The sequence below is a fragment of the Enoplosus armatus genome, chromosome 15 (genome assembly GCF_043641665.1).
Source record: "Enoplosus armatus isolate fEnoArm2 chromosome 15, fEnoArm2.hap1, whole genome shotgun sequence".
In the NCBI taxonomy this organism is placed as follows: Eukaryota; Metazoa; Chordata; class Actinopteri; order Centrarchiformes; family Enoplosidae; genus Enoplosus; species Enoplosus armatus.
Genome location: NC_092194.1, coordinates 18100949 through 18120646, shown reverse-complemented (window position 1 = coordinate 18120646; position 19698 = coordinate 18100949). Strand labels below are relative to the sequence as shown.

Here is a 19698-nt window from a genome sequence, read left to right as displayed (position 1 = left end):
CCTGCCTCTTTACTCAGAGGACAAACAGTATGAGGTCAGGTGGTTGTTCAAGCCTTCTAATGCCACAAGCAGAAGCGTCAGGAAGGTCCAGAGGTCAGCGTGTGTGTGGGGCCGTTCACACCCTCGTGTGGCGACAGCTGTGGGAGGAGCCGGTGGCAGCCGCTCCGGACGGGGACGAATGGTCCTCGTCGCTCGAATCGTTCTGCTCCTCTCTGTGGAGGCCGAGGCTGATGTGGCTCTGCAGGGCGGCCGGGGTTAACCACTCCTTGGGTAAGCAGCTCTGCAGGAAGGGGATGCAGGAGCTGAAGTACGCCAGTCTGTTGACCCAGCGAGGGATTTCCCGTCCACACAGCAACTGAAAAAAGTCAGAGCATATTGTCTTTGTTTTATTTCAATAAATGTGTGAGACATTTAAAAAACTAGAATTTGACTAGAAGGAGACAGCTAAACCAGTCAATGTTATGATTTTGCGAATGTATTAAATGCTTTTATTTTCTATGCATGTACATTGGGGATACATATTTTACTTTAAGAATATAATAAAAAGCCATTCCAGCAATTTGGTATTGCACTTTCATGAAGTTTAGGGTCTCACAAGAGCCAGATTACAATTTTTTTTTAAAAGTGGCAGAGGCCAGGATATCCTGACTTTTAGACTCTACAATGGGTCAAGCTCCAAAAACAGAATTTCCCATAATGCAACTATGTAGGGTCTTTTATTTTGTAACACGGGTTAACAAGAATAGGGGTCTACTTATGAGGCTGTGCTAAATGCTCACGTCAGCATGCTAACACACTCACAAGGACAACATCATAAATCAAACTATTGGTACTTTTATTGGATATTTATTAGATATTTTAACCTGATGATTGATCTAGATAAAAAGTTAAGGAATCAGCAAAGTTATTACAATTCATCCTGAGGGGGACATGAATGTCATGGCAATCCATCCAATAGTTGTTGAGACATTTTAGTCTGGACCAAAGTGGAGGAACGAGGAATGGCTAAAGATATGTAGTGTTGAAGCCAAAGCTGATATAACTCTGATGACATCAACCGAGTTATTTTTCCAGACTTAAGAAAGCTCCCCTCAGAGCTATAGAAGGTATCATAAAACTGTTTTCACAGGCTGCGTAGGACTGCTTTTAAATGTACTTCTGTGGACAAACTTTCATGAAACTTCTTTGTCTAACTTATTTATAGTTGTTACTCAGCACTGTTTGTTATCTTTTAGTTTCTGAACAAAGCAGGAACAAAAGAAAAAAAACATTTGTCAGTAAAAACGGTGTCAGACTGACCTCAGACAGCGAGGAGGAGAAGTGGTTGCAGTTTTTGTGCATTAGATGGTAGGCGTTGCCTTTGAACTCTTTACCGAGCTCCTCCATGATTTTATCTATGTCCTCCTCTGTAAAGTCTGTGGTGCCCAAAACAATGGCCTCCCTGTTTGAAACCATAAAAAGATATATCAGCACACTTATCTCCAACGTTGACATTAACAACATCACAGTGCACTGTACGCTAAAAATGGAGCATTCTCACTTGAATTTGAATGTCTCTCCCAGTTCAGCAGCGTTGCCGGGGTTGATTTCAAAGATGCCACTGAAAGGGTATGGATGACCCCCGTATGCAAATTCTGTGTGGACAAAGATGCAAAACACTTAACTCCTCAAATGGAAGCACTAAACAACTGTAATTACTCAGAAGCAAGCAATTAATCACTGACACACTGTGTTTTAAGCATTAGGCCAGGCTAATTACAGGCCTCTCTGCCTGTATTTACAGCAGTACAATGGAAAACAGTGATGAACACTAGGGGCACAGCATGAATAGAGCGCCTTCAATGGTTAGTTTCTGGATTAGCCTCAGTCATAGTTAGATGAACATATATTATACTTTTGGATTATAATTATTACCGATGCATAAATGTGTAAACATACTTTATATACTGTTGGGTTGTTTGATCTATGATAATGCATCATATTTTACACGATTATCATACGTTTTGTACCTAAAAACTTGATCTAACTTTATTTTATGACATCCATTTTGAGTTTAGCTCTCAAAGCATTTGGAGTTGGAGGCTTGTACCTGACATTGATGGTATATTAAATTCAAAATGTTTAAAATCATGGGGTCATTATGCAAAAATATGCTCCAAGCACAAAATAATGTGCAGAAAATCCATAAAAAGGAGTGATTTCCTGCCCTAATAAAGACTGTATTTTTACTGTCATCATATTTCACAGTGCACAAAGACAATATTTCTGGTTGCAAGGGCATAATGGAATTCCCAGTGATCTTGTTTCACGCTGGTTTCCGCCTCTCCTTTTTCAAACCACACACACACACACACACACACACACACACACACACACACAATACACAGTGAGTCAGTGGTGACTCAACCCAGAGAAATGGGGTCATGTTATTAGGAACACAATTCCATATTCCATTTTTAAAACCAGACTTAATCTGCGTCTGTGAAAGCGGCCTCGTGCAAACCTCACGAGCAGACGGTGATGCACAGGTCCGAGCGTGGTCCGCTGCAATTCTGCTCTGATAAACTGTAACGGGACTTCACAGACATAAAGGAGCGAAAGGTCTTACCTCTGCCATAAATCTCAATGCCTGAGTGAAAGACTCCAATACCCAGATTGGACGTGTATTCGTTTATCCAGTACTGCAGAGGAAGAGAGGCAGAGGAAGAGAGAGTTAGGAAGAGGACTTCATTTAGGATCAATATCAAGAGTTCTGTGTTATATCAGGAAAGAGACAATGCAGCAGCTCTACAGTAAACACTGTGATACTGTAGCCTATATAAGTATACAACAGTATATCCAGTGTCAGAAAAATACTTCATTGCTAAATAAATAATACTTCAAAGGAGAGATGCTGATTATTAGCTAATTTGCTTACTTGCTGAAGGTTAGATGAAAAGAACAATATCACTTGCATGTCTGGTAAATATGAAGCAGCAGCCAGCAGCCGGTTAGCTTAGCTTAGCATAAAGACTATAAACGGGGGGAAACAGCTAGCCATGGGTTATTGTATTAACACTTTGGTTTTTGTACGGATGAAACAAACAAGATAAAAAATGTGTTAATTAGTGGAATTTAGAGGTGTTGGTAGTTTTCTTTTTCCTTGGTTATCTCACATCAGCATATTGATTAACATTATTTACAGCTATAGCAGTTATCTTTAATAAAGTTAAATGTTAAATCTACACATTCTATCTACACTTGACCCATCTATCTAAAGTTGAATCATTCCCAATGATTTCTCTTAAGTAATTGTTTGATTGCACTAGATTATGTATTTTAAGGGTTAAGACAGCTCTTGGGCTATTTTAGGTTGTTTCAATAGGGTGGGATCTTTTTACATTATTCTTGTTAGCAATTGTATTAAATGCATCTTGTTTAATTCTGATTTTGTGGCTGTAATGTAATGTGACCCAAGAGCTCTTCAAGTCTCATGCTGAAGCAAAACACTGAAAATCAATCAATCAATGTGAGTGCAAATGTAAGAAAAATGTACTGTAACTTACAGTGCTGTGTGCTGTGTTGTTTCTCTGTAACTCATTGTTATTCCTGCCTATCTTCACCAGAACAACAGGGCTTTTCCTGATTAAATCGACTTTAAATAAATGAAAACTTCTGTTGTCATTTGTTGCCTTTATTGACTTATTGCTATTCAGGATTGTAACAGTGGTGGCATCCACTGCACTGGGCAGAAAACAAGACAAAAGCTCTGGACTGATCCATTTGCAAGAGCAGATATACGACCAATCGCACAATGAGTCTCGATCTATCTGACCAGCAAGTCTTCAGTTTGCTGGCAGAAAATTCACACATAAGCAAGAAAAGATCCTGGTGATCTGGGAGCCACCCAGCCGCCCTTCACTGCAGACAATGAAGAGATGATTTATGCCAGGGCCGAAACCCCCACCCCCCCAAGACACTCCCGCTCCCTTAGACACCCCTGAGGAAACATGCTAAGAGCTATCCACACTGCCCCAGCTGTCCGCTATTAATAATAGAACAGGTTTCCGGGTCCAGAGTGATACAATAAAAGCATATCCACCACTTTACTTTGTGTCAACAGAGTCTTCTCATGTTTCAGCAGTGACTTCGACCCCTTTTGGGTCTCTAGATTTTCCCATTTTACACCAGGAACACTGATGGAAATCTTTTAACCAGTTCTCCGCTTCACTCTGCAAGGACAAAGTACATAAACAAGTGAGTCCTGGCAACATTAGTGGAGTCACTATCTTGCAGATGTAAATGTCACTTCTCTGATGATGTGCCTCAACTCTCTTGTTTTTTGTGAAATCGTGCTGCATGCCAACACTGCTGCAGCGTTCCACGCAGTCTCCCCTACAATCTCCTGCCTATGCAGAGACAGCACGCACCACAACACACATTGATTTCACATTGAAGATGATCGATTCATCATCATCCCGCCTTGCATGATTCACTCTCAGGCGGATCTTGCCGCCTTCTTGTGTTTAATTCTCTGCAAAAGTATTTAAGGCTGTCGCCGCCCTCATGATCACTTTCTCCCTCTTCAACAGGCCCCTGCATGACCTGTTAAGTCCCGGCACAGCAGGGCCACAATGGAATTAAATCAGCTGTTTGAGCAGCTGTCACTTCTGGCCCCAGTGAGAGGAGGCTTGAAGACACCAAGAGAGAGCTGAGAGTCCAAAAACTGCACCTTGCTTTGTGTTTTTTGAGTGCGTGATTATATGTTTATGTGTGCGAGTATTCCTGAAATCACAGTCTCTTTTTTGGCAATATGCATATATTGTGCCGCTGTTCAGTTTATCAAAATATGGAGCTGATTCATGTCTGGAAAGCTAAAGATGAGGACACTTGTTTAAATACTTGACTTCAAGTGAGCAAAAAAAAAAAGCATTTGGAGAATTCACAACACTTTAGTGAATAAAAATAATTGCATTAAGTTGATCATCTCTAAATCTCCAGCCTATAAGAGTTTTATTAGAGACTTTCTGTGATTGTTTTCATTATTTCATGGGTAACACTTTATATTAACCCCCACCTACCCACAGCTTTTAGCATATACATGTAAGCAGTATACACATAATTAATAAATTATTTATAACACACTATGTCACACGTGAAGCGAGCCACAAGACATGCTTTTGAGAATGTTTCTGTTCCAGGGTTGTATTCTTAGTTATAAGCATAGTTACAAATGTCAATGGGATTTTGAATGAGGTTTATTCACTTCGGGAACAGAGCCCAGAAGTTTCACTCTTGTAACTCTCTCTCTTTTTTATTTTTTGCAGGAGCCATTAAATGTGTTTACACTCATTCTATATAGTAGTTGTCATTGTCAGTGGCAGGGTCCGCCATTCCTACACAGGATACAAATGGTGCGCATGAAGTACTTATTATAATAATATTTTTATATTACTATGAATATGTATTTAGAAATACTTCTTCTTAACTCCCATGACCAGATGCAGCCGAAAGCTTGGGAGGAAATGTAGTAAATTGACATTGAGTTAGATATTGTTTGTCAAACTACTATTTTCAAGGTCAAGAATTTTTATACATTCATAAACAGTTTAGGACATTTGTACATGTGTATAAACAATTTAAATAATCATTTTATAATACACAGTAGAGATATGTGTGTAATCTTATATCATTAAATGTGATTACAGTTATGTTATATTATTCATTGACTGTTTATTACACATTGACAGAAGTTAGAATTGTTGAAAAATACACATAATAACATCTGTATATCTGCTTACAACTACATTATAATGTGTACTGCTCATAAATGCTTACTAGGGGGAGTTTAAGTAAAGTGTCACCAGTATGAATACACTCCACAATATCACAAATGTTTTGGTGTAAATGGAGTAATTCTGTGGGTTTACAGCAACATGTTGCATAATATTCACACAGGAGGCTGTTCAGCAGTACAGTGTGTGCAGACCAGGCAGTGGGCACATGAATGAATGAATGAAGACCCTTGTCCTTTACTGATGGGTTTGTGTGAGTGTGTAAATGTGTGTTTTTGTATGCCTGTGCATCATGTGAACTGTGGGCAGAGTGATAGAGGTCAGAGGGTTGAGGGAAGCTCTTGTTTCATAGGCCTGAGGTTGGAATATTATATCTACGATCTTATATACTTTCTTTCTTTAAATATATTTTAATTTAATACAGTTTCCACAGGAGTTGAATTAAAGTAGCAAAATCAACATGTTAACATTGGAAAATGATACACAAGTGTGTATTTACATAAACAGACCTTTTGCTGCAGGCACAACACTGCATGTTTTGCATGTAATATTTGAGTCCAATTGGGCTCTTTTCCAACATTAAAATAAATGTGAAGTGCACATGTGGAACAGGTGTGTAGTGAGCCTGCTATTTCTAGTGGTGCAGTCATTTCCTCTGCTGGTGTCTGGTTACAAACACCCCTGCCAGAAACAGAAAACAAGCACTAAAACAGACTAAAAAGTAAGTGTAATTTGGTTGAGATGGACCCTTACCATATCATACACGTTAAGGATGACAGGTTCATTGGCCATGGTTTAAACCTGAGCTGGAAAGGCAAACGTCTCCACGTTTAATGGTTGTCAGGACCTCCACACCCCTCTGAAGTCACAGGGCCACACGGTGGACAGCAGGAGCAGCGGGAAGGTTTCTGCAGGAGGGACTGAGGCTGCTCATTCCCCCGCAGGGCAACTACTGCATGTCGGCTACAGGGTTACTGGAAAAACGAGTAAAGCCAGAAAAATGTCCTAAAAAGAGATGTCACAGAGCCATTACCGCAAGTAAAGTCAGGAAAGCATGAAACTCAGATCCCAGCGGGGCACAGCGAGGTGCAGCAGTGGACGAGGCCCATCTCCCGGCTCCAGAAATATGTTGTATGGTGAAATCAGTGCTGGCGGGAGGTGTATTTACGAAATAAAAGCAACCACAGTAGCTCACAAATTCATATCAGACGCTTTAGAGGGGATAACATGATCCAGAGCGGACATAAAGGGCCTGCAAGTGTTGGAATCTGAAGCAGGCGCCCTCCTCTCATCATAGGCGAAAAGGCGACAGCAAGGACGGACCGATGTCAGCGATGGAGGCGGACTGCGGGCCATCTTCACACGGAGGATGTTGGAGCAGCTGTGGGAGAGGACTCCTGAGCCATGGTGGTTAATTTCAGCTGATGGAGGAGGGTGGGGGGAGTGGGGGGAGTCAAGTTCACCAGCAGCATCCCCGGCCGGTGCTGCTCCTACTGCTGGCCCGCATCCAGCATCCTCTTCGTCCGGAGGGGAGGCTAGTCGGCACAAACCTCCGCGACATGACTCCTCCAACAACACGGAACCGTTTCACCCAAAACCCGCTCGATGGAGGTTTTCAAATGTATTCCAAAAGCAAAGAGATCCACCTGTACCGTGCGGCTGTTGTCCGGCTCTGCCTTGTCTCTGTGTCTCTGTCTCTCTCTCTCTGGTTGGGACTGAAGCGTTTGATTACATCATATCTGCCTCCGAGGCAACATCCTCCAACAGCTGATAAGAGACAGAGCTGCTGGTGGGTGTACAGGAGCACATTTTGTTACAAAACACACCACTTTTACTATTTCTGTCAACCAGGGCCATGCTGAAATATGCTTAATTTTACACCTGCGTACTTTGCATCAGCCACTAAAACCGACCGTTTATAACCGTTACGACACATTCGACAAGGCTCTCTATTTTTATTATTTTTTTATAGCCGTTGGCGTCAAATATGTTTGCTTTGTTTGTCAAAGTGCACTTTTGTGACTGACAACCACTCAAACGGGTGCTACATTTGAGTAAAAAGGGTTAAAATCTGTTTACAAAGCAACAACAGGTTTTGTTGTTTATATTTTATATATAAAATTAGCTAAAACTAAGCTAAGGGATAATGCTAGCTAGTCTACTAACTATTAATTCTACTCGTTTAGAAATCTATCATTGAGTTGCGTTTTTTCCTAATTGTATTGTGCTATCAATTAGCGGTATTATGAGTATTGTAATGATTAAATATATTCAGAAAGGACCCAGAATTTGTCAAATTCACTCGTGTCCTCTTTTAATTTGAAGGTAAATTGACAACATCCGGTGTTGTGCTATCGTCGGCTAGCTAACTTTATAGATTTAGGTTTATCCAAATCTACCATTAGTCCAAAAAATATCTATTAAACTTTGTTCTAACTCAAGAGTTATGAGATGTTTCAAATCGAAATGTTGAGTAGTAAATCTCAAGTTTGACATGGCCTAATAAAACAAGACTTTGAGTTAGTATTTTATAATTTTGACTTAATAGCTCATAAACCTGACTTACTCTATTATCATTTTGACTTCAGAGTATTTTTATGTATTTATCTTTACTAAATGTTCATCTGTTTTTCATCAACAGTGGTATTTAGAGACTAATGTGAAATATTCTGTATTTCCTGCAATTAAATGAAAAAAAACAACAGGTGAATTCAGCATTAATTTTAATACAGCAGGTGATTGGATGTAAAACACAGTATCTGCATAATTTATTAGTGTTTCTCATCAACTTTTCAGGCATACTGCACATATTCACAACCCCACTCAGCAGAGCAACATGAAATGTACTTACAGACAACAAGAGCCACATACAGTCAGAGACAAATGCATGATAGATGCGCTGCAGACTCACAAATGTGGACAAATACATCCAGCGCACACAACTCACGTATGCATCTGCTTTATGGCCGTTACTGGAGGAATTGAGCCATGATTGTGGCTAGTGCAACAAAAAAAAAAAAAAAACCCAAAAACATTTTAAGTTGTTCACAGCAACTAATTTCTATTAAAAAAAAAAAGTATTTTAAAGTGAACTGGCTGTTGATCCTTCACACAAATGAACAACTCGTGCCCTCTATCACAACATGCTCCATATTTTATATTCATCCCACAAGACAAATCGCTTAGCAGAAGGTGCGATGTGATTTCAAGCACTGACCTCAATGCAAAATTAGCAGAATGTTTAAAATGGCTGTGACACACAACGCAAACATGGCAGCATCGCCTCGAGAGCCTTCAGCTGTGACTGAGCATTAAGAAATGAGCTGATCATCACATAATACATATTTAAGGAAATACTTGTTTGTATGATATAGATTTAATGGTTCACCCTGAGTGACCATTCACACTAATAATAACCTCTTCAAAGTGAAACTACATATTGATACTTAACATGTGTATTTTGCTTTAAAGGATAAGTCTGGTGATAATCTATATTTTCAACAAATCCAGTGAAAAGCCCAAAACAAACATTGATTTTACAAACAAGTGATATATCTCATTCCTCTGTGCCATAGATCCATTGTTGTCCAAAAACTATTAAAAACACATCAATGAGCCACAACATTGTCCTGGGTGACACGTTCCTTCATTATAATGAACATAGGCACTATCCTGCTTCTGGAAATACTATCGAGCAGCAAATGTGTATCAATCCGCAGCTGAAATAGTCCCACACAAATGCACTATTTTCTCCTGTTTTAGTAATGTTTGCTAAAAACTGCAGTGCTCAGCTGTTTTAGGAACCTAAACGATATATTAGTGACGTATTTTTAAAGATTTACGGTTGAACAAATGGGCTCGTGGCTGATGGCAACAGACAGGCTGAGGAAGTATTGAGAGACGATGAAGATGATGATGAGAAAATATAGATTATCGACAGCCACATCCTTTAATTTAATGTATCAATGGATGTAGTGGGTTGATTTCCATTTTGATCATGATAAGGAGCAACACGAACCAAACACCACCATTACTTGGAATAGACAGAAAAGGCACTCTAAAGTCCATTACACAATTTATCACATTAACTGCAGGCTTTTTCAATCCCACAGCTCAATCTACGCAGTACAGCAGGGAGCCGCTCCTCCCATGATCCTGCGCAGTGGTGCAAAATGTATATCAATCCCAATCGCAATGAATTTTGAAAACTGACAAACTGAAAGTACAGTGGGTTCCTCTCAGTCTCCCTTCAGACAGATCTACCATTCAGCGATGGAGGTACAGAGAGGCCTACGAGTGAATGCACACAACACTGTCTTTCAGTTTGTAAATGGACCCTGAAGCTTGAGTCAGTCTGACTTGACACACTGATTTAATAGTTTTCTGCATATACAACCTCTGTGTACGGGCAGCTGTTTGTTTCTGCCTGAACTCAGCCCAGCTCAGCCCAGCAGCAGGGATGTCATATGTACACCCATCTTCTTCTCCTTACAATCACAAAGTTGTCTATTAAAAGTAATCTCTGTGGTAAGAGAGCATCCTTTTGCATAGAAAGGGTGTCAACAAGCTACCATTTATCACATAATACACATGAACATGGAGAAACTCATCATGACGCCGACACCTACTAATCAAAAAAATAAGGTCTAATGTTTAGACTTCGTTCCCTCTTTCACTTCTTTGGCCTTAAGCAAAGTTTTTGATCTTAAAAATAATATTCAGACAACGTCGGATTCGTTAAAAGTGCTTCTTAAGGTGCCGCGTGTAAAAGAATGCAAAGATGGCAACAGCTCCCGCTACTACAGCCACTGCTGCCAGAGAAAACACAGAAGATTCGTGCTCGGGTTGTGAGCCTGCGGGTCCGTTCATCTGATGGGGCAACTGCAAGACACGGATACAAAAACAAGAGTACATATTAAAGCTGCACTGGAGGTGACATTCATGTAGAAATGCACCTGTTCTTATCTGTTTAAATCACAAAGGTAAACAGACTCTGCTTGGATTGTGTTCTGGTGTCGGGCGAACTTTCAGTTTCAAGAAATCTTCTCAAAAGTGATGAATCAAATTAAAAACTACACATACTTGATGTCACTGTTGGTCGTGTTTTCAGACTGATTTATGGCTTAATTTCATCTCGGTATTGCCTGAAAATCTAACTTGCACATACTTGAAACAGTCTCATTTAGTTATATTTTTTATTTTTGGGTTAAACCTCATGAATGTAATGACTAATAAGCAATAACACTCACTGCGTAAAAGCAAATGTGAAATTTGATCATTTGCATTGACAAGGTCACTATTGAGCAGAAAAATATAAAGGCTGAGGTATAGTCAAAATGAACTAGTTTGTATGTGTCACCTGATCACATCTTAAGGCAGAAATGTAAATACCTGTCCCAAACGGCCACATTTAGTGAAAAGCCTGCGGTCATGAAGAGCAGTGAGACGTGATAATTGTTCAAATGGAGAAAACGACCCACGCTTTCGGACAGTCTTTCCTCACAGGCATTTATATGTAGTTTTGTACATGTTTGTACACACAAAGAGTCACAGAAGTACCACTGGAAAGATGGTTTAAGATGCTGTTGGACGATTTGACAAGAACGATCACATCCGTAGTCTTAGTGGTGAAATATATATTTGCTCACGGTGAGGCAGCTGTGAACAAACATCAGGTGTTCAGTGGATTTCTTTTCTAGAGGAAAAGTTGCTGCAGAGCTGATCTCTGATCCTTAGTTTAGACATAGTTCACCGATATTACATTACATGATTCCACAGTGCTTCACATTGTGTTTTATAGCAGAGATAGGCCACCTCACCTGAAACTAGCCACAGAGCCAATTTGTCTGCAGTGTTACCAGTTGTGACTTGTATAATGTCAGGGCAAGAGACAAAGCTTTGAGCATCCTGACAGACAGTTTGCATCTTTTATTTTATCAGTTTGAGACTGAAAACTCTGGCAACCAAAAATATTTTTATAAGTCTTTTATACCAAGTGCGATCAGCACTTTTTGGATTTCTATTTTTACACGTGTACTGTGTTTTACACTTTGATGGAACACTAGGAAGAGGTCATTTTAAGGGAACATGCCTCTCACCTTTTTCAAAATACGGAGCTCCACGTCCTCCCCTGCTGTCCTGAACAGCTCCACCGCAGCTTTATGTGTCAGTTCCTCAAGCTTGACTCCGTTGATCTAATGTACACAACCGACACGAAACAAAAACAACAAGGAGGTGCTTTTTCATTCATCACCGCCTTTAATCAAATGACTGAACTTCAGTTAGGGCTGCAGATAATCATAAGTTTCACTTCATTGTTTAATATATAAAATGTCAGACAATAGAGAGAACTGCACATCACAATTTCCAAAGGTCCAAGGTGACGTCACCTAATTATCTAAGTTATACCCGAACAGCACTCCAAAGACTAAATATATTTAAAGTTTTTCACTTTAATACGAAGAAAAGTCGCAAATCTTCACATTTGAGAAGCTGAAATAAGGGAATGGTTGGCATTTTAGCTTAAAAAATGACTTACACTTTTGCTGTTGCTGGATAAACCAAAGAACACATGCAATTTAATAGTGTGCTCTTGCGAAACAAGCTCACCAAAACTTGATGCCATACACGAATTATCAAAAACACCCTCCTCTACAACTTACACCCATGATAAAAGTAAACATTTATTACCGCCAGGATCTTGTCCCCCTCTTGCAGTCTTCCGTCCAATGCTGCAGCTCCATCTTCTTTTATTTTGGACACATATATGCCAGTGTCATTCACAACAAACTGCTGGTCCACGCCCCCAACTATATTGAATCCCAAACCTAAAAAAAACACAGACAATGACACGAGATAGAGGTTTTTGAGTACAATTCAATAGGCACATTGGATTGTTTACCAGGGCAGAAGTTGCTGATCTACTCATAACATTTATCTCAATGGATCAAAGTACAAGAGGAATCATTCCAATGCTGTACAGCTACTCACATGTGTATTCAGAGAAACACCAGTTCACATAATGTTACATAACACTACCAAGTGTAAACTGTGTAAAGATATTATAAACCCCCCTAACTGTCCAGCGCCACTGGCTTCAATGGGGAAACTGTCTGTCACAGTCTGACAGGCCGAGCAGTAACGTTACTTTCAAAGCTTTTAAGACAGCCTCAAAGTGCATAAATCATTGTTTTTGTATATTAAACTGAGTTGTTAGAGCCCATCCGGCTTCCACAACCAATATACTACACAATAACACATGGTGGGAGGAGGTTTTGTTATTTTTGATTCGCAAATTAGCCATTAGCTTCGGGATACACACTAGCTTTACTAGCGTAAATTTATGCTGCTACGTGACGTTAGCTAGCTAGCAGCGTAACCGCGCTCTGCTAACTGTACGTCAAGTTACTCAGTTCTTACCTGCCGGTCCTCGCTTCAGTTTTATTTCCACCACGTTGGGTGAGGAGTGCAGAGAGCCATTCATTTTGTCAAGACACCAAACGATTAAGTCTTCAGAGAAAGGGGGGGGCAAACTATTTATCTGAAGGTGAACTCATTGAAGAGTTTCGATTTGCTTCCTTCGGCTCAGTGGGTGGTTTGCGGTTGTGCTGCCCCCTGATGGGATGAGACGGAACTGCAGGACGACCTTTGAATTACAAAGCAGGCGGTCAAGTCAGAAAGCACAGAGGCAAAACACTGCAGGTAAGTTTCTCCCACGATGATGTAATTTAAGTTTACTACTTCTGCTAATGTTGAATCCTTACCAGTGGTGGAAGAAGTATTTAGATGTCTAACTTAAGTAAAAATAGCAATAGAACAATGTAAAAAATACTCCTTTATGTGAGTGTATTATCAGTGAAATGTACTTTTTCAGTATATGCATCTCTCATTATACTGTCCCTGTCTTTACATTTTAAGTCCTACTTAGATTGCATTGTACCTCAGTGTACCAAGTGTTTTGTGTGAATGAATGAATTTGCTCCCACAGTGATATAATCTAATTTAATACAATACCAGTGGTGAAAGGAACATTTAGATAGCAACAATACCACACTGTAAAAATACTCCACTAAAGGTAAAAGGCCCTACAGTTAAATGCTGAAGTATGTAAGTATTTGTAAGTATATGTAAGTATAACAAATATAAGTAGTATAAGTATTGACACTTAGTACCTTTGCAGTCACATTTTAAATTCTAATAGTGTTCTCTTGACATGTCATTTTATCCTGTGTTGTACTTTTTACTTTAATTTCTAATTCATTATATCATTTTATCTTTATTTAATATTCTGTCTTTTTTGTTGAAAGCACTTTGAGCTACAGTCAATGAATGAATTGTTATAATTATAATTGTTATTGTTGTCATGAATATATTATCATATATATATATATATATATATATATATATATATAATGATAAGGATAATATACATTATACCACTGTAATACACCAAAAGGGGGCACAGGGGCACACCCTAAAAAACCCTGAAACTGCTAGCAGAGGATTAGCTGTACTGTCTCTACTTTAGGGTGAAACAAAGAACAGGAACAGGGAAACTAGCATTTATTTTGCGTACAGGCAGGTAGCTCATGAAAAGTGTACAATATTCTGAATCAAACAGCATTATCAGTCGTTTGTTTGTTGCCCTTTATTTATAAGCATATAATCTCAAAATACTGTACCCATGTCATCTTTGGCAACAAATCAGAGAGTCCATCCCTCCCCTTTCCAATGTTTTACTTTAATTTGAGCCCCACTTTTTTTTTGCTATTAGATTTGACTTCAACATGAAATCATAATTCGTAAAACGTTACGTGACCCTCCAGTGTGAGAGCTCAGGAGGATTAATACTGAAGAAGGGAGGAGCTCAAAGTCGGTATATAAATACATGTTAAGAAACTTCATCATCAGCCTACTGTATGTTAACAGGCCAGTGAGTCTTGGGGGGGGGGGGGGGGGGGGGGGGGGGTCGGCCAGCACTGAAGTAAGACGGTGAAAAGGAGACCAAGTTGATTTGCAGCAGCACACTCTCATGCATTACGAAGGCTTATCAAGGTTTTGATATACAGGACAGAATAATAAACATACACGTACTGTAAACAAAATACAGCATACAAGTGGAAAATGTATGAAATGTTTGGGACACGACATACTTTTCCACTTGGCCTACAATCTTTTCATTAGGTATAAATTAGTATTTCCTTAAAACGCCTGTTTTAGATGCATTCTCATTCACTACTTGATACTGTTACGTCCTAAAATATATTGGATTGTGAGTGGCTATAAAATGAGTCATCCAGAGCAAAAAAAAAAGAAAGAAGAGGATTATGGTGCGCAGACCTCGGTTAATCGGCCGTCTGTTCTCTAATAAATGACAAAGTGCCAGGTGGGCAAAGATTGCACTTCACTGACTATTGTGCCTCAAAAACTCCATCAAGGTATTTGAAAAGATTTCAAATACGGTGGTAAAGTTTGACCTCGGTCTCAGCGTGTACAGCATGTGGTTTAGTAGCTCTGAGGTTCAGATCATGCTCGGGGCTGCACTGTGGAGGGTGATGTCTCCAGTCACTCGCAGCAGGGTCACTTCCTCCAGCCCGCCGATTCTGTGCTCGTACTCCAGCAGGTGGGTGCCGTCCACCGCCACTTTAAACATGTCCTCCTCCACAAGGATCTTCAGCTGCAAGGAGAGCGACAGAAACTTTAAGCACAATAAGTTAGCATGGTTCCAAAAATTCAGTTGTTCCAGCTTCTCAACGGCAAATATTTGCTGGTTTTCTTAGTTTTCTATGACAGTAAATTAAACATCTTTGGATTTTTGACTGTTTGGCCAAACAAAACAATCAATCGACAATAAAAAAACAAGCAATCTGAAGACATTACCTTGGGCTCTGGGAAAATGTGATCAGCATTTTTTACTACTTACTACTTAATTACTACTTAACTTTTTACTAATACCTCATAAGGTCACCAAATAAAAAAAGGGGGGGGGGTCCCAAACACCAAATCTTCCTACATATTGAATCTCCACCGGAGAAAAAGCATTTTTCACATCACCATTTAAAATTACGTCACAATGTCTGGTAGAAATCTATGATGTCACACTGATGTGTATTTAAGATGCAGCTTTGGACCATGGTCTGGTGTAAATGGTGATGTCCCAGTACTTACCCATGACTAACAGTCTATTATGGAACATAAAATGCGAGTAACACCCATGTTCAATGTCTTGTGTGACACACAGGACCAGAATGCACCTCCTCTGCCCTTCCTTAACAGCCAACTGAAAAATCACTATCAAGTTAACCAACAACTTGGAACAAAGCTCCAGCTTTGCCTGAATTGGTCTGATGTTATAGGCGTTTTCATTTATTCTGGCTGATTAGACCTCTTCTTGTGTCGGTTCATGTAATTTCAGAGTAATCGTAATTACAAGATTCTGACTTATAGCATGAATAGCGTTCATGTCAACTGGACATGGACATGGATAAAATTGTAATTACATTATGAATAAAATATGCAAGTTTTTTTAGTTTTCCAACCTTAGCTACAATTCCATTACTACAACTTTTTACCTCAAAACGCTGTCCCTGAACAAATGGGAAGCCTCCTTCTCGCTCCTCTGGCCCCCAACAGCCACCGAGGTTGGAGTTTCTGACAATTGTTTGCTCATGAAATCGAGGATTAAAGTGAAAGACGACATCTGAACCTTTGATGAAGTCAACTTGGAACCTGCAAGAAAAAGATCAGGACTGAGTGCTAAAGGCAACTAATCATTCTTCCACTGTCCAATTAATAAAATAAATGTGGCGTAAACAAAAAAAAGTAACGAGGATCATCGTTGGTCATACCTGTCTCCACCAGGAATGGGCTCCCCAACTACTGTGATTAAAAGTTGTGGCATAATTCCAGCATGAAGTGGGAGATCATACGGCACCATCTGTAAGAAATATTTATAGTTTAAAATCATGACACTACATTTACCCTGCTCTATTTAGAAATCAACTTAAAAAAATGCATAATGACAAATTATGATTTACTGTGTTTATTAAGCAAAAATACACAAATGGAAACAGTGTTTACCCAGTTTTGATATACCTAGGGGCACATTTCATCACTAACACCTTAAACTTGGTAATATTTAGCTAAGTGCTTAATATAATAAAGACAAGAGGGAATTTTTAGTTAAACATTATTCAAAACTTGGACCCTGCCCACATTCCTAATGCAATATCCCAATGAGTTATTTAGTTATCTTCATTTAGTTCAACACTCTTAAACAATTCACATTAATTAGTCAAGACAATGACAGAAAAAGTAAAAAGAAAGTAAAGTCTGGCGTATTCTACAATTTTACTGCAACAAGGAATCAACTGTACAAACAAAGAGAAATGACAGAAAACAAAAAAGACCTTTGAATTATAACCATGTGGAAACAGTGATGAACATTGTACACAAATTGTGATTTTATTATAGAATATGAAAGTGTCTTAAAACAGAAAGTTTTGTGTATATTGCACTGAATTAATACAATACATTCCCCAGGCAGATTAAACACCAACCCTAATGGTATATGTTAGGGTGTATATTCAGTCTTTGGCACATTTTCTTGTAGCCTAATCAAACCACATGTTGATTCTGGAAGTGACGTCCTTGTCCGACTGAAAAGTTGAGTTCATTGCTTTCAATTATATGGTGGATTATATCTGGGCTGAAAGACAAGAATACATTTTTCATAACTATGTTTGAAGATTTGTTGATTCTGCTTTATGTTTTGCACCCCAGCAGAGCCCAAGATACAGAAAAAATCATCCGAATGCAGCCATCCTGCAGTAAATCCCAACAAGGAAGGAAACAAACTTTCTTTTTCCACCAGCAGCAGCAGACACCAAATCAGCCACATTTTAGAAGAAGTGGCTGGTAGTGTAGATGTACATTTAGCTGGTAGCTGGTTGTAGTTACCCACCCTGAATCCCAAAGTCTGCCACCCCAAGAGAGATGCTCCACTACACACCAGAGCAAAAACACAACAGCAAAGAAATGCAGCAAGCAAGCAACATAATGTTATTTGTAAACAGTGCTAGTACTCACCAGCATGCCTCCTGGAGCGGCAGGCCCACCGTATGGACCCATAGGCCCGGGGCCAGGACCGAAGGGGCCAGGGGCAGGAGGGAAGCCTCCACCTGCAGGTGATCCCCATGACCCGGGGGGTATTGGGGGAAAGCCTCCAGCAGGAAATGCAGGGAAAGAGCCAGGGCCAGCTGGAGGGGGGAATGCACCTGGACCTCCTGGCCCGTACATCCCATTGCCTCCTCCTGGTTGACTTCCTGGGAAAGGCACATTTGGATAAGGCCCAGGAGGAGCTCCAGGGCCAGAAGGAAATGGTCCTGTTGGGTAAGGAACAGGGCCTCCAGGTAGCTGTCCTGGAGCTCCTTCAGGTGGGTACTGGCCAGGGAACTGGCCAGGAAACTGGCCGGGGAACTGCCCAGGGGCTCCAGGGCTGGAAGGGAACTGCCCTGGAGCTCCGGGTGCTGGTGGATATTGTCCAGGTATCCCAGGACCAGGGGGGAACCCGCCAGGTGCTGAAGGAGGTCCTGGGTATTGCCCTGGTGCTCCAGGACCAGAGGGAAATGGGAACTGCCCTGGCGCCCCTGGGCCAGATGATCCTCCAGCGAAGTCACCAGGAGCGGAGGGCTGGGTGGGAGCTCCTGGGGCTGAACCAGGCCATCCTGGGTTTGAAGGAGGTGGAGGGTTGCCGGCAGGGGCAGAAGGGTTAGTGTTCCCTATTTTCTTTGCCTGGCTCGGGCTGTCGTCTCCTAAGGCATCTGCCAGCTGAAGTAGAACAGGAAGAGAAAGTGACTCTCTGTGTGTACAATAAAACATATGTCTAACCACTGTAAATCATAAAATGATGCAAAACTGTGCAATCCTTTGAACTCACCGAGAAATCTGACATGATCTAAAACAAAAGAAGATAAGACACAACTTTCATTAGTTTTATTAGGAAGTTATAAAAGCCGAATATAACAAGCTGTCAAACACTGGAAGGCATGTCACACAGAGGCTCTGAGTAATAGCAGAGTAAATGTTTCCATCCCCGACTGGTGATCAACAAAACCCATTTGGGCAGAGTCGAAACAGCTTCACCAAACTGAAATAATATTACAACGAGCCATACAGACGGTACACTGACTTTAGCCGCATATTAACGGGGATTTAGCTTTTAAAATGTCTAGTTAACTGATGTTATACAGTTGGCTAACAACCTAGCTAACAGAAGCTAATAGATAGTTAACTAACGATAGCGTTCAGATGGTTAGCTCGTTTGTTTATCTTAGATCCACGGTGTCAAAAGAGAGTAAGCGGTAACAACTGATATTTCATGCTACCTCGCCAGAAGATGGACTCCTTTCAAATGATAGTGGGACACAGAGATGATTTATCCAGCTGTGGAAGCCAGTTAGCCAGCTAATTTAGCCTCCCGAGGCTTAGGACTACAAGCTAACGTTGGGTCTGCGCTCACAACTACAACTCTCGGAAAGGAGGGGCGCACACGCGCTTCAGTGATGACGTATTCTGAGGGATGGGCGCGTTCCGTAACGCACGCACGCACGCGCGCGCACACACACATACACACACACACACAACACACACCCGAATAAACTAAAACAAGTTATATAAAAGAATAAAGGAAATAAGAGCGCGACGACTCTGTGACAAAAATCTTTTAAAAGTTATGAAATAAAGCAAATACACGCAACACACACAGCTAAACTAAACATTTATAAACTGACGATTAATGAGATTTGTATGTATTAGAGAAAGAAATTATATCATTCACCTTTTAATCTTGAATGGGAGCACGTGTAACTTGTGTATCTTCCCCCCGGGGATCAATAAAGTATTTCTGATTCTGACTCTCATACTA

At 40.3% G+C, this 19698-nt stretch overlaps 3 protein-coding genes across 4 annotated transcripts in view; all 3 read right to left on the bottom strand.

Annotated features, from left to right (window-relative positions):
- LOC139297253 (synaptojanin-2-binding protein-like) overlaps positions 1-13282 on the bottom strand; it is a 161387-nt gene extending 148105 nt beyond the window's left edge. Inside the window, exons 1-3 of the mRNA XM_070919841.1 lie at positions 13194-13282; positions 12465-12601; positions 11873-11968 (exon numbers count right to left, since the gene is read on the bottom strand). Of these exons, the coding sequence (XP_070775942.1) occupies positions 11873-11968; positions 12465-12601; positions 13194-13257 (297 nt within the window). The 5' untranslated portion in view covers positions 13258-13282. The remainder of the gene's footprint in view (positions 1-11872; positions 11969-12464; positions 12602-13193) is intronic.
- LOC139297254 (deubiquitinase DESI2) lies at positions 116-6569 on the bottom strand. The gene is made up of 5 exons (XM_070919842.1): positions 6528-6569; positions 2609-2681; positions 1541-1634; positions 1300-1441; positions 116-355 (listed from the first exon to the last, which is right to left on the bottom strand). Exons 1-5 carry the CDS (start codon positions 6564-6566, stop codon positions 116-118), a joined length of 588 nt encoding a protein of 195 aa, XP_070775943.1. The 5' UTR covers positions 6567-6569.
- Positions 13283-14750: 1468 nt separating the features above from the next.
- Positions 14751-19282, bottom strand: lgals3a (lectin, galactoside binding soluble 3a). 2 transcript variants are annotated; one of them, XM_070920412.1, is made up of 6 exons: positions 19160-19282; positions 18712-18729; positions 17862-18602; positions 16622-16710; positions 16346-16502; positions 14751-15450 (listed from the first exon to the last, which is right to left on the bottom strand). In XM_070920412.1, the coding sequence occupies exons 2-6, from the start codon at positions 18724-18726 to the stop codon at positions 15295-15297; spliced, it is 1158 nt and encodes a 385-aa protein (XP_070776513.1). In that variant the 5' UTR covers positions 18727-18729; positions 19160-19282; the 3' UTR covers positions 14751-15294. The 2 variants fall into 2 exon arrangements, with proteins under 2 accessions (XP_070776513.1, XP_070776514.1); XM_070920413.1 differs by lacking the exons at positions 14751-15450; positions 16346-16502; positions 16622-16710 and adding an exon at positions 16800-17481.
- Between the last annotated feature and the right edge of the window lie 416 nt (positions 19283-19698).

Coding starts and splice junctions, on each gene's coding strand:
- lgals3a (XM_070920412.1), bottom strand. Junction 16,711..17,861: donor CCGCTCCAGGAGGCATGCTG/GTGAGTACTAGC, acceptor TATTTCTTACAG/ATGGTGCCGTATGATCTCCC. Junction 15,451..16,345: donor TTCAGGGACAGCGTTTTGAG/GTAAAAAGTTGT, acceptor CTCTCCTTGCAG/CTGAAGATCCTTGTGGAGGA.
- LOC139297254 (XM_070919842.1), bottom strand. CDS start 6,566: ATGGCCAATGAACCTGTCATCCTTAACGTGTATGATATG. Junction 1,442..1,540: donor GGAGAGACATTCAAATTCAA/GTGAGAATGCTC, acceptor GGTTTCAAACAG/GGAGGCCATTGTTTTGGGCA. Junction 356..1,299: donor TCTCCTCCTCGCTGTCTGAG/GTCAGTCTGACA, acceptor GACTTTTTTCAG/TTGCTGTGTGGACGGGAAAT.